Source organism: Salminus brasiliensis, chromosome 9 (genome assembly GCF_030463535.1).
Source record: "Salminus brasiliensis chromosome 9, fSalBra1.hap2, whole genome shotgun sequence".
In the NCBI taxonomy this organism is placed as follows: domain Eukaryota; kingdom Metazoa; phylum Chordata; class Actinopteri; order Characiformes; family Bryconidae; genus Salminus; species Salminus brasiliensis.
Genome location: NC_132886.1, coordinates 23804661 through 23822902, shown reverse-complemented (window position 1 = coordinate 23822902; position 18242 = coordinate 23804661). Strand labels below are relative to the sequence as shown.

Genomic DNA, 18242 nt, shown 5'->3' with positions numbered 1-18242 from the left:
TGAAAAAAAGAACACACACACACACACTCCCAGATAATCAGTCAAACTCTAAATGGGTTCAGAAAGCTTTACTTTAATGCTAAAAAATGTAAAATATCTAAAATGTAATAAAACAGAGTAAATAGTCCTGCAGCTGATCAGAATCCAGGGGGTGGTCCTCTTGGCCTGCCGGACATCACGAAAGGTGCCTCGAGGGTCTGGCTGTCGCTGGAGTCGTGGCACCGCCAACGGCCATCCTCATCAACGGAGACCCCCTTCGACGTGATGGCCACCATGGTTTTCTGAAGAGCACACAATAAATAAATGATGAAACTGTGTAGAACTGTCACTGGACGCACTACTAGAAACTCTAATTATAAAAAGACATGAACCAGAACTTACCAGGAAAACATCCTGCACTGACGACTCTGTTGTTTCGGCGCGCAGGTAGATCTTCGCCTCCACGATGAACGGCCCGGTGCACTGAATGAACAGAGTGACATGGTGACGAAACCAAAACTAGAAAAGGACAAACTGGTTCCAAAAGTCTTAAAATTCAAGAGAATATGTAGCTTTACCCTGATGTAGGCCACTGCACGGGTGGTGGCGAAATGCTGGGGAGGAAGCTGTAAATACAAGGAAAAGCATGAGGTTGAGAGAAAGCAGGTCGTAGAAGATCTACTTACAATAAAACCCTCAATCTACTCCACTGACTTACCTCCAGTGAGCGCACGTGGTAGAAGTCGTTGATGAGCAGCCACCAGTGCTCCGACTCCAGACCGTTGTAGATGGCCTTGTGCTGGAGCTTCACCTCCACCAGCTGCAGAAATCATATGGAAAAACATCTGAGCAGTTAGAAAACGTCCTTCTACAACAGGTAAGTACTAAAATGTGTGTGTTCAGAGTATTGTACTATAAACACAATAAAAACTGAGAGGAACCTTTCTGTAGTCCGATGACCACTTTGAGTAGGTGGAAGAAAACGTCCTGTTGCCTCTGTCCACCTCTCTGCGGGACTGCTACAGGGACGGTGAAGGAGAAACAATGTTAAGACGAGACAAGATATGGAAATATGGTTCATACAGTAGGAATATTACTGTAATCTCCTCCAATCAATGATCCCCATTAGTCTTCATGAACTAAGGGAGAAAGATTACCTCTGGGATGAGGACACAGAAGGATGGAAGAACCTCCTGCTCCAGATGATCCATTCCTAAAGACAAAGTTCAAATAAAAAGTTTCAATATTCAACATTAAAATGATCAATAATCCCTGAAATATGTAAGAAAAGCTTCTACAGCATGAAGAGGGACTGTAGTGTGGATTCACTAAAGTCTAATGAATGAAGGGTAGCTCTGACCTTCTGTTACTGTGGTAACCTGTTGCCATAGGAAACCAAGCGTTAGCTATCGATGTTTTACCGCCAGTGAAGCTCAGAAACGAGGTCTATTAAAAAGGTTACCGGGTTAGTGTGCGCTAGACAGCGCCGCCACTCGGTCAGTAAATGAAGCGCTAGCTCCGCTTGGTCTCGTCGTCGCTGTGCTATCAAAACTAGCCGTTAACTGAACTCACCATCGCAGGCGTCGGTCCGGGTCGCAGCATCCACCGTCGTCCGCTGCTGGTCCAGGACCCGCCGCCACCTAGAAAAGAGAAAATACGCGGTTACAGCTGAAACGCCAGCAGCCCAGAGGACCACTGGCCGCAGCTGAACCCCGAGGAAAGGCAGAGGACGAGGCATCTCCAGTCGGTTGGGTGTTCAGGTAGTGAAAGCTCAGGAACAGCGTCTTGCTCAGGTGGGTGTCGGTAAACGACTGATCAGAGTCAGAGCTCAGTTCCGGTAAAGTTCCATAGAACGTTCTGTCACCTCGGAGACCAACGTTCATTTCAAAACATGCTCACGAGACGCAGAGATCTCAGCCGCTTTTCTACGTCACCGGTTTTACCGCTCGTGTTTATATGTCCTCACATCAGCTCAGCTTATAAAGAGCTGCTGCATCCAGACTTTCAGTCATCAGAGCAGCATCAGACTCTCAGTCATTAAAGTCACGTGGGAAAGACAGCTCATCTGTTAAAACTGCATATATCTGATTCCTGAACTGTAGAAACTAATGGATATTACAAATGTAGATATGACAGGTTAAAAGGGCACCAGCAAGCCTAAGACTGCTTTGCTCCTGGAGTGAAAGAGCCAATCAGGTGTAATGATCTGACAAATACATCACAGATATGAATTTATAACTTTCATAAGACCCACCTGGTACATCTGTCCCACTTTTGCTGAGTTCATCTTCTAAAAGGGGGGTGGGAATCTGAGTCCAGCACAGTTTGGTGATTTTCCTGATCTAGGACACCAACTAAGCCTGTAAATAAGTGATGAGTTCAATCAGGTGTGCTTGTGCGGGAATATCTGGAAACTGTGCAGGAGTTTGATTTATTTTCCCCACCTGGAAGACAGGGTGTAAAAGAAGGAGACGGTGAGACAGTGTTGCTGGTTCGAGCTCTCAAACCTTATCTGACAGCATTTCCTCTCTTTGCCTAAATCCCTGTGTCACCACAAGGGGACATAATCTAATGCTCCACAAAACTGAAGGGGAGGGAAGGGCTTTTTAAAGGGAGGGTAATTCACCAGGTGCACAAGACGGCGTTTCTTCCTTTCTGGTTTATGGTTGGTATGCATCACTGTTTCCGGTGTCGTGACACATCCTATCCCCTCTGACGTCATCTTACAGAAAGACCATTTAGGACCCAATACAGTGAGCGATGACCCAAAGCAACCGCTTACTAGGACATATTTAATGCTGTTTTATTTGGCGTTAACATAAAGGAAGAACTGAATTTGGTGATATGTGGTTTCCATTGGATAAAAACACGATAAAAGCATGATTATTATCACCAACATAACAAGACACACATCAAGCACTGAACCTTTTCTGTGTTTACTGTATGTACAGCTGCATGAAACAGTTTGTTCATCTGAACTTCTGCATTCACAATACTTCTTAAATAATAATAATAATAATAATAACATTAGTAAACAAAGAGCCTTCTAACACAGAGTATGTGTTCTGATTTACATGACTGAATCTACAATAAACAAAAGGCTGAAACAACCCAGGTCATTAAGTAAAGAGTCAGAAACTTACATTAGATATTACATACATTCATATGTAATACTATACATATTTGACATATTACATATATTTAATACATTAGCCCAGTATAATAACCTTCCTTTGAAAAATAAAATATTTAAAAATTAAGTCAGTTTTCCCCTAATTATTCAAGTCAACATAAAAGAAAAACAGAGAAACATATGAGACAGTAATAATAGCTTCCATTTTATTTATTAGTTTATTAGTTGTTTTTTTTTGGTAGTATTTTGATTTACTGCTTTGTTTGTATTAGTGACTTTTATTTTGACACGGTCTGACTGGAGCGTTGACCTTCGCGGTGCAACCAGTAAGCTGATTGGCTCTTTGTTGAAGGGCGGAACCTTATCTGTAAACAGATGCCATCTTGAGCGTTACGAGCCCTGTTCAGAAGGAGTGGTCGTAGTCTCCTGGTTTATAACGTCATTCATTTCCCTGTCTTCACTTCGCCCAAGTCCATATGAGACTCCCCCAGCTCACACTAACAGACCTCTACTCTCAGATCACACTCCAGAGTGATGGCGCCTCACATGTGTCTCCGTTCTGCCTTCTTGATCCGTACCGGTTTTCTCCACATGATCCTTTCACGTGACAGACAGACAGCTGCTCAGCCCGCGTGTTTCCGCTGCAGCAGCTCTGCATCCAGACTGAGGTAATTATTACTGTAAAAAGTACCGGCAGCAGTAAAACTGCTCTCCACACCCTTATTGTTGAATAGCGATACGCTCGCGATGACATCAGCAACTAATCGATTATTAAAATCATTGATAGGTAATTTGGTCGCCGATTTTAGTTGATGAAGTGGTTTATACTTTGCAGCTCTACATCCAACCTCTTTTCACCTCTAGGTTCTTCAGGTTCTGTGGGATATTTGCATCCAGGATTTGTTGATATTGAGTCTTTCTCCAGATTCTTTCCTGTGCCACTGGCTGCAACGCAATCCTAAATCCTAAGCCCGATGGCTAGTCTGGTGGGTGGGTAGCTGGTCTGATGCAGATGGCAGGGCAGCCCGATGGTTAGTCTGGTGGGTGGGCAGCTGGTCTGATGCAGGTGGTAGGGGAGCCTAGTGGTCAGTCTTCCATCAGGTCAGGCTGAATAAGTAGGCAGTCATGAACTCGGAGGTGTCTTTATTAATGGATTGATGAAAATCTCCTATAATTATTACTCTACTTCTGCACTCTGCTAAGCCTGAGGCACTAAGTTCTTTTAAAAAGTCTAAGTCAGGCCCTGGAGGCCTGTAAATATCAGATAATGAGAATGAGTTCTTGTTTGTGACCAGATTGGATATGTTCATAGAAAGCCTCTCAAAAGAAGTAAAGGTGTCAGTAGGGTTGCAACATTCCAGGAATTTTCAAAGTTGGGTAATTTACCATGGGAATTACTGGGAATAAAATGGCAATATTTGAAGCTAAAGTTAAGCAGTTTACATATAGTTGGTAAAATATATACTGAATAATAATCTTGACTAAAATAATTACATATGATACCAAAACAGTGGAATAGCAAAGTTTACTTTGATCTTTTTCTCTAACTATGTAAGAACATGAACTTCTGTGAACTTCTTTCATAAACAAACTGCTGTTCATCTCTAATCTGAACTCCTGAGTGTAAAGAACATTCTTTGTGCTTCTACACATTTGTAACAAATGTGTGGTTTAAAACAGAAAAGCATGTGTTTGTATGTATGCGATATTACTCATTTAGCTACATTAGCTGTGAGAACTCAGAACCTGAAAGAGTTTATCACCCTCAGTGAAGGTTATTAATGTTATATTACTGTATTTGAGACACAGAATCACAATTTCCAAAATATTCTTATAATAAACTCTAATTAAATGATCAGTATGTTCTCTAAGAATAAAACCCCCTGAGATTACATTTAGAAACTTTTAATAATAAAAACTAATACTTAAAATTAGTAATAGAAATATTCAGTATTAATAATGTTGAATTATAGAGGATTGCATGTGACTATATTTACTAGAAAAGTTGTTAAAACCCTGCTGTATTTATTATTCATTCATGCTGCTGATCAGCATCAGCTATGATCTTACTATTGTTTCTTGTAGAAGTAAAAATTCCATCTGAATGACGATGACATTCATGTCCTAGCATAGACATCAAACTGTTAGTGATGGTCAAACAGCAGAAACTCAACTACAACCAACAGTCTAGTGTCCAGGCTAGGAGGCATTCTGCCTGCTTCTCAGTAGAGGTCCAAGTGTTTCCTAGAAAGCAGACACACAGCTTTATGACAAAAAGTTTACAGTTCAGTCTACAGTTCTGTCCTCGTCTGAAAAGATAAGGATGTTTATAATTAGTGCAGTGATTAGGATAGTGTCAGTGGTGATGCTGTTCCTGATGAGAGACATCCTCTGATGTGGTCAAGGGAATCTTTGTGAGGCAGGGGTCCCACTGCTGTCTGGAGTCTCTAATCCCGAAGAATTACCACACTGGTTTTCTGCATAGAGGACAGTCAGGCTGTGAAAACAAAGGGAGGAAAAGACATTCCCATTATAGTTAGACAAAATCTGTAAGGTCATAAAAACATCAAAAAATGAATGAGGGGAAAAGAGGCAGCTGAGGTGGGAATGAGAAGACTCTAAACACGTCCTTTTTGTTGATGATTGGATGCTCCATTTTCATGTTCATACAGGTCAGCATATTAAGGTTCTGGTCAGTGGAAAAGCAAAAACATCTGAAAGTGGAGAAGATGCATGTCCTTTGATGTGGCTCAGGGGTTCTTCATGAAGCTCAGGTCCCACTGCTGTTTGCCTGCATAGACTACAGTCAGAAAGAGAGACAAAGAAAGGGACAGATATTCCCAACATGGTTAAACAAAAATTATAAACACATTTTAAAATGAACAAGGGGTAAACAGATGGGAGGGAGGGAGGTTAAAAAGATCAAAATACTTCCTTTTTGTTGATGAATGGACATGCTACTCCACTTCTATGAGTCAGCCATTAGCAATTCTAGTCATGAAGAACACTGTCAGCATCTGAAAGTGGAGGTGATGCACATCTTCTGATGAGGTCTGGGGGTCTTCATGAAGTTCCTGTTCCACTCTTGTCTGGAATCTGGAATCCAGGAGGAACGCTGCACTTGGTCCCTGCATAGACTACAGTCAGAAAGAGAGACAAAGAAAGGGAAAGATATTCCCAACATGGTTAGACAAAATCTAGAAGATTACAAAACACCACAAAATGAAGGAGAAGATGAGGTGGGGGAATGAGAAAGATAGAAAAACTTCCTTTTTGTTGATGAGAGGACATGATGTTCTACTTCTGCACTCCCACAGGTCAGCATTTAGTATGGGCTCTGGTCATGTAGAACAGTGGCAGCATCTGAAAAACACGTCCAGGAGAAATGATGCGCTTGATCCCTGCATAGAAGACAGACAGTAAGAAAGACAGACACAGTGAGACAGATATTCCCAACATGGTTAAACACAATCTGGAAGATGTGTTCCCAAACATAAACAAACATAAAACATAAAATGGAGAAACATTAAGAGAATTAGAATAATGAGAAAGATCTATAGACTTCCTTTTTGTTGATGAAAGGACATGATGTTCCACTTCCATGCTCCAGGTCAGCATTTAGGGGTTCACACTAAACTCCATCTGAAAAAAAGCACACACACACACACACAGATAATCAGACAAACTCTAAATAGGTTCAGAAAGCTTTATTTTAATGCTAAAAAATGTAAAATATCTCAAATGTAATAAAACAGAGTAAATAGTCCTGCAGCTGATCAGAATCCAGGGGGTGGTCCTCTTGGCCTGCCGGACATCACGAAAGGTGCCTCGAGGGTCTGGCTGTCGCTGGAGTCGTGACACCGCCATTGGCCATCCTCATCAACGGAGACCCCCTTCGACGTGATGGCCACCATGGTTTTCTGAAGAACACACAATAAATAAATGATGAAAATGTGTAGAACTGTCACTGGACGCATTACTAGAAACTCTAATTATAAAAAGACATGAACCAGAACTTACCAGGAAAACATCCTGCACTGACGACTCTGTTGTTTCGGCGTGCAGGTAGATCTTCGCCTCCATGATGAACGGCCCGGTGCACTGAATGAACAGAGTGACATGGTGACGAAACCAAAACCAGAAAAGGACAAACTGGTTCCAAAAGTCTTAAAATTCAAGAGAGTCTGTAGCTTTACCCTGATGTAGGCCACTGCACGGGTGGTGGTGAAATGCTGGGGAGGAAGCTGTAAATACAAGGAAAAGCATGAGGTTGAAAGAAAGCAGGTCGTAGAAGATCTATTTACAATAAAACCCTCAATCTACTCCACTGACTTACCTCCAGTGAGCGCACGTGGTAGAAGTCGTTGATGAGCAGCCACCAGTGCTCCGACTCCAGACCGTTGTAGATGGCCTTGTGCTGGAGCTTCACCTCCACCAGCTGCAGAAATCATATGGAAAAACATCTGATCAGTTTGAAAACGTCCTTCTACAACAGGTAAGTACTAAAATGTGTGTGTTCAGAGTATTGTACTATAAACACAATAAAAACTGAGAGGAACCTTTCTGTAGTCCGATGACCATTTTGAGTAGGTGGAAGAAAATGTCCTGTTGCCTCTGTCCACCTCTCTGCGGGACTGCTACAGGGACGATGAAGGAGAAACAATGTTAAGACGAGACAAGATATGGAAATATGGTTCATACAGTAGGAATATACAGTCATGCCCGAAAGTATTCATACCCCTGTCAAAGTTTGACTTAAATTTACTTTTATTTAACCAGAAATTATATTTTTGCCTGGAAATGACACAGGCATCTCCCAGGAGATAACACGATGATGTACAAGAGGCATCATTGTGGGAAAAAATATTTCTCAGCTTTTATACACATTTAAACAAAAAGTGGCATGTCCAAAATTATTCATACCCTTCTCAATAATTAATAGAAAAGCCTTTATTGGCTATTACAGCAATCAAACGCTTCCTGTAATTGCTGACCAGCTTTTTGCATGTCTCCACTGGTATTTTTGCCCATTCATCTTTAGTGATGAGCTCCAACTCTTTGAGGTTCGAGGGTCTCCTTGCCATCACCCTGATCTTTAGCTCCCTCCACAGATTCTCAATTGGATTCAAGTCAGGACTCTGGCTGGGCCACTGCAAAACATTAATGTTTTTGTCTGCTAACCATTTCTTCACCACTTTGGCTGTGTGTTTTGGGTCGTTGTCGTGCTGAAATGTCCACCGGTTCCCAAGGCCAAGTTTCTCTGCAGACTGCCTGATGTTGTTGTTGAGAATCTTGATGTATTGCTCTTTTTTCATGGTGCCATTTACTGCGATCAAGTTCCCTGGTCCATTGGCTGAAAAACACCCCCAAAACATTAGGTTCCCACCACCATGTTTGACAGTGGGGATGGTGTTCTTAGGGTTGAAGGCTTCTCCTTTTTTACGCCAAATGGTGCACACATCATTGTGGCCAAACAATTCAATTTTTGTTTCATCTGACCATAAAACAGAACACCAGAAGTCTTCTTCTTTGTCCAGATGAGCATTTGCAAAGGTCAAGCGGGCTTTTGTGTGCCTTTTCTGGAGAAGTGGTGTCCTCCTTGGCCTGCGTCCGTGGAACCCGGCAGTGTGCAGTGTCCGTTGAACTGTCTGCCTTGAGATGTCGCCACCAGCAGAGTCCAGATTCACCAGGATGGCCTTGGTGGTGATCCTTGGATTTTTTTTCACCTCTCTCACTATTCTCCTGGCCAGCACAGGTGTCACTTTTGGCTTCCGACCACATCTTCTGAGATTTTCCACAGTGCGGAACTTCTTGTATTTTTTAATAATACTTTGCACTGTAGCCACTGGAACTTGAAAACATTTTGATATGGCTTTATAGCCCTTTCCTGACTTGTGAGTGGCCACAATGCACAGCCGCAGGTCCTTAGTGAGCTCCTTTGTCTTAGCCATGACTGTCCACAAACCAACTGCAGAGAGCTGCTGTTTTTCTCCTGTTGAGTTGATTAAAACAGCTGTTCCCAATGAATCAGGGTAATTAGGATGCTTTAAAACAGCTTGGACTATTTGGAATGGTATAGAACTTTGGATTTTCCCATATACTGTGACAGTTTTCAAAGGGTATGAATAATTTTGGACATGCCACTTTTTGTTCAAATGTGTATAAAAGCTGAGAAATACTTTTTCCCACAATGATGCCTCTTGTACATCATCGTGTTATCTCCTGGGAGATGCCTGTGTCGTTTCAAGGCAAAAATATAACTTCTGGTTAAATAAAAGTAAATTTAAGTCAAACTTTGCCAGGGGTATGAATACTTTCGGGCATGACTGTAAGTGTAATCTCCTCCAATCAATGATCCCCATTAGTCTTTATGAACTAAGGGAGAAAGATTACCTCTGGGATGAGGACACAGAAGGATGGAAGAACCTCCTGCTCCAGATGATCCATTCCTAAAGACAAAGTTCAAATAAAAAGTTTCAATATTCAACATTAAAATGATCAATAATCCCTGAAATATGTAAGAAAAGCTTCTACAGCATGAAGAGGGACTGTAGTGTGGATTCACTGAAGTCTAATGAATGAAGGGCAGCTCTGACCTTCTGTTACTGTGGTAACCTGTTGCCATAGGAAACCAAGCGTTAGCTTAGCATTAGGCTAATTTCAGCTAAAATGACTACCCCGCTGAAGAGTGGGGGTTTAAAATAATAATAATCTTAAAATACTAAATAAGACACATCTTCAGTGTGGAGAAATGAGACCTAAACAAAACTAGGGCTGGTTTGAGAAGGTCAGGACAAAATACGACCAGCTACAACTCTGGAGTACACAATTCCTCCTTCGCCCTGTTTGTTATTAAATATGGTGAAATATCGATGTTTTATATGGAGTATCGATCAGAAATATTGATGTTTTATATGGAGTATCGATCAGAAATATCGATGTTTTATATGGATTATCGATCAGAAATATCGATGTTTTATATGGAGTATCGATCAGAAATATCGATGTTTTTCCACCAGTGAAGCTCAGAAACGAGGTCTATTAAAAAGGTTACCGGGTTAGTGTGCGCTAGACAGCGCCGCCACTCGGTCAGTAAATGAAGCGCTAGCTCCGCTTGGTCTCTACGCAGAGATCTCAGCCGCTTTTCTACGTCTTCAAATCATCTAAATGACACCAAATTAAAGGAACTGCTGTGAAAGTCAGTCCAGTTTTCTGCACTTTAGTTAATTCATCCACATGCAGCATTACCGGTCTCTCAGGGTATAGACAGGCTACCATAAACACACATATGCACCACTGCACATCAGGGGGGCGTGTGTTAACCTGGCTATTCCATTTCCGCCCATCTCTGTGGCTATAAAGTAAGACTGTTTATAGGAATGTGTTACATAATCAGTGAATGCTGCTGCTTTCCCCAGAGATCAGATGCAAAAAAAGAGACTTCAAGGTCTTTTGAGATCATAGTGTAGAAAGGCCAAGTTTGCTGCAATGAGCAAAGCTGTGTTTGAGGGAAAATGAAAAGGAAAAAAAAGTTGAATGAAAAGATGAAAAATGAAAAACCTTTTCCTTTTCTATTTTGAAAGATGTCATATTTAATGTATATGCTTTTTAGAAATCAGACTATGCATGGCAACATATCCTTTGACCTTTTTATTGAGGCTATAGCTCAGTTTTACACAGAATTCCAGAGAACATTTTGTTTACATGAGCACATAAATTTTCTTGACTCAGACCCGCTTTCATTCGTGACTCCAGTGCAACTAGTCAGTCTTGGACTTGACTTAGATTCGACAAAGGTGGTTACAGATTTACTCTATAATAGTTCATACACAGCTCCAGAGATTTTAGATATAAGAGTCAAGATTTAAGAGACATAAAAAAAAAAACTTGATATATAAATATCCCTTATACAGTGGAGGAAATAAGCATATAAAAATAAAATAAAAGCACAGCAGTCAGATGTTTCTTGTAGTTGTTTCTTGTAGTTTTTGCACACACTTCAGGAGTAATTTTGGCCCACTCTTCTCTGCAGATCATCTTCTCTGCATTTGGAAATGCGAAGCTTCAGCTCTCTCCATAGATTTTCTATGGGATATTGAGGTCAGGAGACTGGCTAGGCCATTCCATGACCTTGATATGCTTCTTATGGAGCCACTACTTTGTTTCCTTGGCTGTATGTTTTGGGTCGTTGTCATGGTGGAAGACCCATCCACGACCCATTTTCAGTGCCCTGGCAGAGGCAAGGAGGTTATCACCCAGGATTTTGCAATACATGGCCCCGTTCATCTTCCTGTCGATGCGGAGAAGTTGGCCTATGCCCTTAAAAAAAAACACCCCCAAAACATAATACTTCCACCAGCATGCTTGACAGTGGGGATATTGTTCTTAGGGTCATATTCTGTATTTGTCTTCCTCCAAACACGTCGAGTTGAGTTCCAAAGAGCTCAATTTTGGTCTCATCTGACCACAGCACCTTCTCCCAGTCTCTCTCGGAGTCATTAATATGTTCATTGGCGAATTTGAGGCGGGCCTGGACATGAGCCTTCTTAAGCAGAGAAACCTTGCGTGCACTGCAGGATTTTAAACCATTATGTCTCAGTGTATGACCAATGGGTTTTTGGAGACTGTGGTCCCAGCTGCCTTGAGATCATTAACCAGCTCCTCCCGTGTAGTTCTTGGCTGATTTTTAAGCTTTCTCATGATCAATGAGACTCCACGAGGCGATATCTTGCATGGAGCTCCAGGCCTAGGTTGATTGACAGTAATGTTGTACTTCTTCCACTTCCGAATAATTGCACCATTGTCACCTTCTCATACAGCTTCTTACTTATGGCTTTGTAGCCCATTCCAGCCTTGTGTAGGTCAACAATTTTGTCCCTGACATCTTTAGACAGCTCTTTAGTCTTACCCATGGTGGAGACGTTGGAGTGTCACTGAGTCTCTTGGCAGGTGGCCTTTTACACAGCTAACAATTTGGGACAGGTGTCTCTCATACAGGTAACGACTTCACTGAGATTAGGGTGTGTCAGTGGTCTGTGGGAGCCAACAGTAGTCATGGTTTTTAGGGGATCAAATACTTAGTTCTCTCAATGAAATGCAAATTATTTTTTATTTAAATATTATTTCATTTTCTAGATTTTCTTTTTGATATTCCATCTCTCATTGTTAAAATGAAGCTACCATAAAAATCAGACTGTTTAATTATTTGTCAGAAAGTACAAAGTTTCAAAATCAGTGGAGGATCAAATACTTATTTCCGCCACTGTATTTATATGCTGCTGGTTATAAGTAACACAGCCTGCAATAAGTGGTAATTATTAGATGGACCTGTCCAATAGTAAACCCAGAGACAACACAAACACACAGCTTAAGTGACTTACCCTCCACCACACCCAAACGAAAGGTCAGGAAAACATTACAGCCCTAGCGGAACTGTAACAGTCTCCACACACATGCAAGCCGACACATGTAGAAATACATAGTTGCTCTCTTGTGTCTGCTTGACCTTCCTCCAGGGTGCAGTTTTTTGGATTGCCCAGATGATTATTATTTGAAGAGGCACTTTTAGAGGCTGTTTTATTGCCTTGGTCTGATCACATGCAATTGTATGAATGTAATGGATTATGCTAAAGGTGTGTTTAAATAGTGTGACTGGGCAAAAATGCATAATGCAGTTTTCTAATTTCAGATTATTCCAAACAAAATGAAAACAACCTCCTAAATTCACAACTGAAGAAAACAACAGGGGAGGTAATTTCTTGTAAATGTCCTACTAATGTCCTTTAAGCAATTTTCTTAATTTTGATTACAAGGTTTATTTATATGTTCTTGACTAAAAATATCATTGCAATACATTTGTCAGAAAGGACAGTGCTTTTCAGACACATCCATCATTTAGGCCTTTAAGAAGCAGCACATCATTTAATGTTCCCATAACCTCCACCTTCTATGGTGACTTCTTGCTAATGGATCTCAAATGAAGTGTGAAGTTGTTTGGCAGTCCTCTGTCTATCAGCGTCCCTTTGAGCTGTAGGGACACATGAACATAGCTTAGTACATTTAGTACAACCCGTGTAATACACAAACCGTATTAGGTACACCTGCTGTATAGCTTTATAAACTGTTGTACATGTCAGACAGAATTTTTGGAGTGTACACGTGTTTATTACTCATCACTGCCATAAAAAATCAAACTGGTGTATCTTATCATCAAGGTAAATTTCATGGCTTCAGAGGGAGTGAAAAACACAATGGGGACACAATTTACCTGTTGGAGGAATAACTGCGAACTGTTGGATGCCATCAAGTCTTTGACTGAATTAACTTTGAGGCGCATGACCAGCACATTCTCTGTGGACAACCATCGAAATACATATTCAACATTATAAATGTCTTAAGCATATCAGAGACCACAACAAATCAGTGTAAACAATAAAAACAATAAATCCAACTGACATTTTGTTTGATTCCAATTGTATTAATAACTGATAGGTTTTCCTTAAATACACATCTCCTAGAAAATAAAACACTTAAAATATTTTCTAACCTGGTGACGTTGGACCAGAAGTTCCGTTTATCACAGATGAGGGAACAGTAGTCAAAGGAACTGCAGCCGAGGGACCAGCTGTTGAGTAAAATTAATCTGTAAATGCAAAAATAAAAAACAAACAAAACAAAACCCAAACCCAATATCAAATGTCACCTCATTTCATTGGGGTCAGACGATTTGTTATTCTTATTTTCAGATGTAAATCTTAAATTCTCATAAATTAATCTCATATGTATGAGTATGTTTAGGCAGACGGTTGTAAACAACAAAACCTGCACTGAGACTAATGCTAATACTGATACCAATACCTGCACTAAAACTGGTAGATCTTACACAAAAGTATTTATATATAGCAGCATCATTGTTGTTTTTACAAACCTCAGTGTACCTGCTTGATTAAAAAAATATTAAAATCCATGTATCTAAATATTGTGTACACTTACTGGCCAGTTTATTAGATATTTTAAACACCAGTAATCCAACCGAATAGTACCATAACAATACCACCCAAATAATGTATGATCAGTGGTGGTTCCATGGTGGTTCCTTACTTACTGCCCAAGTGATGGACGGCAGGGGGACTGATCAATTATACTTCAAATGGGATATGGTCAGTAACTGTGCACTTATGTACAGTACAACTATGTGGTAGGTGTTTATGGTAAAAAATGAGGGTATGTACATTCTGTACATTCTACCAAACATGCATGATCTGTCCTGAGTTTTTACATTAACCAGTAGAATAAAATCTAATCCAAAAATGCTAAAACTGTGAAGATAATTAAAAAAACTTTTGAAAAACTACAAAATTAGTTTTGTATAGTAATAGTTTGTTTAGAAAAAAATATTTTTTAAAGAAATAAAATCACAATAACAAATTAAAGATATCATTAACATGAATTGATTATAAACATGAAATTCTGCATAAGTTCTACAAATAAATAGTATTTTATATCTGACCCCATGTTTTTATTCTGCCCTGTTATCTTTACATAAAACAATACCTAAAGGTTTGCAGTGAGCACTTAAAGTTATAACTCTGAGGAAACTAATGTTGATAGAAGCTGAGTTCTTTTGTTGCATTGTATGATTTTAAGCTTGTTTTAGCATTGTTTTCTTTTAAGAGGAAAAGCTAATGGGTCAGTCACAACCGACCTGTGACAACCCTGCATTACAGGACTTACAAATGAATTACAAATGAATTATATTGTTTCTTTTTTATTACTTTCAGTGTTTGTGATATTCAATGTATAGCACAGTAAGTTATACATATATATATATATACACATATACATATATAGACATTAAATTGCAAATTTGAAGATTTTTATGCTCACAGACAAAAGTACACTAAATGTAGTCTGTCACTTTCATGGGCCTACATAGCACTGCTCATGAGGGAGGGCTTTAAATATTAACAATGTTTCAGTACATATAGATATAATTGTAATTTACAGTTGTTATTTTGAGTAGAATTTGAGTACTTCACTATTCAGGTTGTTGATTGTTACTGGTATTGTATCAGGCCATGTTATTGTTTGAGAATATATTTTATTGGATTTTAATATATTTCGAATTGTTACATTAAATATATATTTCCTATTAGCAACTATTAACAACTGTTGTGATATTCCACTACAGTTGACTGAAATGTTGCTTACATTTCTCTTAGCAATAATGAAATGCATATAAAATGGATTTTATTTAAGAAGTAATAAATGCTAAGATGGCACTTCTCATACTTTAACATGACCTCCATATGATTCAATGTTCAGATTCAAGAATAATCTTTTTTTGCTCCAGACGTTTTTAAGTGAAATGTGTGATTCATGGTGAATTCTGTGACATTATTTACAGGTAAAGCAGTTTGGTGATTAGCTATATCTTGGTGGAAGGTCAGACAATGCAGATGGAGAGTGTGAAGCTGTTATAAAACATATTGCATTAAAACACTTACTAGCACACACAGACGGATACGTCGAATTACAAGCTCCATCGTTCCAATTTCCTACAAAAAGAAAGAAACAGGGGCAAAAAGCATAATTATACTGAATCAGTACTGAATCAGTCTGCAAATGTGACTAGAGTTCTAGTAAAATTTGGTGAAGGTAATGGGCCATTTCATCAGAAATCAACAAATTGAAAATGACAGAAATGAGAGGAATGATACCTTGGTAATTCATAATTAAACAGTTTTCCCTATTCTGGTTATTATCAGGCTGTCCAGGCGCCCAGCTACTGTAATTGAACATTGACCCATCTGCCCACACCCACACTCCCTCCTGTAAAAAAAAAAATGGAAAAAAGCTGAATGAAAAAAGTTATGACTTTACAACTTCTATTGGAATTATATTCATGCAAAGTTTGGGCACTGCTGGTCAAATTACACATGCTGTACATACTTCTGTATGCTGTAAAGCATAATTACTGCTTCTTTACTTAATTGAACATTTCACGAAAAACTAAACCCCTTCAACATGGCTTATGCAAATGTAACGGCAGTAATATAATATAATGTTGAATTTTTCCCACTGTGTTAAATTCAAACAATAAATAGGAACTGTGCTCTAAAATAAAGAAAGAGAATTTATTAACTTAAAAAAACAAAACAAAACATTTGATCAGGGTGCAGAAACTATTGGACAGGACGGTATGTTTTGCCATAAAAACCTGTGCAGTGTCGCTGCCACCTAACCATGCATATGTGTTCGAACCAGTTGCATTCAGTACTAAATTTTTGATGAAGGTGTACTCTGCACTGCTGTGCACAGATGCAAGGTGTCCTCCCATAGCCACACAGTTTTGCTGAAAAAAAGAAAAATAGTCTGCATGTTGAAGCTGCTTTTTAATTAAAGAAAAACACTCCAGAATTTTTCTGCTTAAAACTCAATCTGCTAATCACTGCAGATCATTTCTAATGGTGTGTTTCTCTGTACTTACACATTGGCTCAAAACACTAATCACAGAAGCTACTGGGCACTGCACAGCATGTGTATTTTCAAGAATCCCTTCATAAAAGGTTTTATATGAAGGCATTTTTTAATTGTTTTATCATTGCATTCATGGCCAAGCTCTGGGATGTAGGTAATTTAGAGCATTGTTCAGGAATAATAATAATAATAATCATAATAATAATAATAATAATAATAATACAAAGAAAATAAAGAAAGTATAAAGAAGTAAAAAAAAAAACAACTAAATCTGTTTTTGTAACTGGCAGTGTGATTATGATGTGGCAGATTGAAGAAGCTGAAATATTTCTTAAATTGCAATAGAACATTAAAACGGCACCTCAGAGACAGTCCAGTTTAATTTTGTTGTGAAGACCTTCAAGCAGTGAGATCCAAACTGGGACCATCCATCCAGGCACTCTGCAATTGAAGTGATATTTCATGAAATGGCATAAATATGACAGAATCATTAAATGAAACTACAGTGCAGTCTGTAAATAAAAATAATTGACATTGACACAGTCTTGATGAAGGATAACCTCAAACTAACAGACTTGTGCATTCACACTCCTCAAGCTATTGATTAAAGAACTGGTAATCTAAAAAAACGAGGATACTCTGCCAGATACACTGAGTAACTAAATCATACAGCAGTTCTGTTCCACCTATATGAGTTTTGCTAAATGTTGTTTAATCTTCTGTTTTGTCCACTGTTTTACTCAGTGTACTCAAAAACAGTTGCCCGTAGTTCTCTAACAGTGTTTTTGATTGATTACTATTGCCAACCAGTTCCATCAGTTCAATGATGTTAAATTGATTCGTCCTATGAAGTAGGCTGAATGGTTTTCAGAGATTTTTTTAATTGCAAAATGACTTACAAATGTGACTGAATAGCACTGATATCTGGATTAACTTTAAAACCAATAAATAACTGGAAACAGCTGTTCTGAGCTCAAAGTTTAAAGCAGAGCAGGGATTCTGAATTTCAGATGAATGGCAACTTTTAACAGTATTTTTGACTTCAGTAATTGTACTTTTACTTCTGTACTTCACCTCTAAACATAAGCCACTGTGCCAGATCTCATAAAAGGGATAAAAAAACTGTAATGGTGCCACGCCATTCAATATGTGTGGGACAATACTAAAGTCCTTTTTATAAAGTCATAGAGGTGATTAACATAATTTCCTCTGTAACATACAATATTTGAGTAAACATCTCTCATTACTGTGTATCTGGTTTTAGTCTGAGCATTTTACAACAACCATGTTAGGTTGTAGTAAAAGGCTCTATACTGAATTCTGTATTACTGGACTCTGAAATCCTTCTGAAGGAAGTCAAGTTTCTCTCGACTGCTGCTGCCTGCAGTGCTTACCCTGATGCTCAATCCAAACAGAACTTAAGATGTGTCTTGATTATTGTAGTTAATCAACTGTGTTAATGAGTGTGTTTTAATGCATAAAGACTTCCATTTGTCACCAAATGTGTGTATATAGAAAAGATTATAGAAAAGATCATTCATTTCAAAAAGAAAAGAAAACACATTTCAGGAAAATAGAAAAACATATTCCATGTTTATGATATCCTCTTAGTGTCCTGTAGTCTTCTAGTTCACAGTAAATCTAACAATGC

The 18242-nt window shown here is 39.1% G+C and overlaps 2 protein-coding genes across 2 annotated transcripts in view; both read right to left on the bottom strand.

The window, feature by feature from the left end:
* LOC140561639 (uncharacterized) lies at positions 1 to 1975 on the bottom strand. Its single transcript, XM_072686869.1, has 7 exons — positions 1552 to 1975; positions 1137 to 1192; positions 921 to 998; positions 698 to 799; positions 558 to 605; positions 382 to 462; positions 1 to 281 (listed from the first exon to the last, which is right to left on the bottom strand). The coding sequence occupies exons 1-7, from the start codon at positions 1715 to 1717 to the stop codon at positions 138 to 140; spliced, it is 675 nt and encodes a 224-aa protein (XP_072542970.1). The 5' UTR covers positions 1718 to 1975; the 3' UTR covers positions 1 to 137.
* An 11083-nt stretch (positions 1976 to 13058) lies between these two features.
* Positions 13059 to 18242, bottom strand: part of LOC140562729 (macrophage mannose receptor 1-like) — a 55283-nt gene continuing 50099 nt past the window's right edge. Inside the window, exons 9-11 of the mRNA XM_072688590.1 lie at positions 13659 to 13736; positions 13380 to 13462; positions 13059 to 13139 (exon numbers count right to left, since the gene is read on the bottom strand). Coding sequence (XP_072544691.1) covers positions 13059 to 13139; positions 13380 to 13462; positions 13659 to 13736 — 242 coding nt within the window. The remainder of the gene's footprint in view (positions 13140 to 13379; positions 13463 to 13658; positions 13737 to 18242) is intronic.

Bases quoted from the DNA above. Each gene is read 5' to 3' on its own strand.
- LOC140561639 (XM_072686869.1), bottom strand. From the start codon at position 1,717: ATGCCTCGTCCTCTGCCTTTCCTCGGGGTTCAGCTGCGGCCAGTGGTC. The intron at 606-697 runs GTAAGTCAGTGG...TTGTATTTACAG, and splicing joins ACCACGTGCGCTCACTGGAG to CTTCCTCCCCAGCATTTCGC. The intron at 463-557 runs GTAAAGCTACAT...CTGTTCATTCAG, and splicing joins GTGCAGTGGCCTACATCAGG to TGCACCGGGCCGTTCATCGT.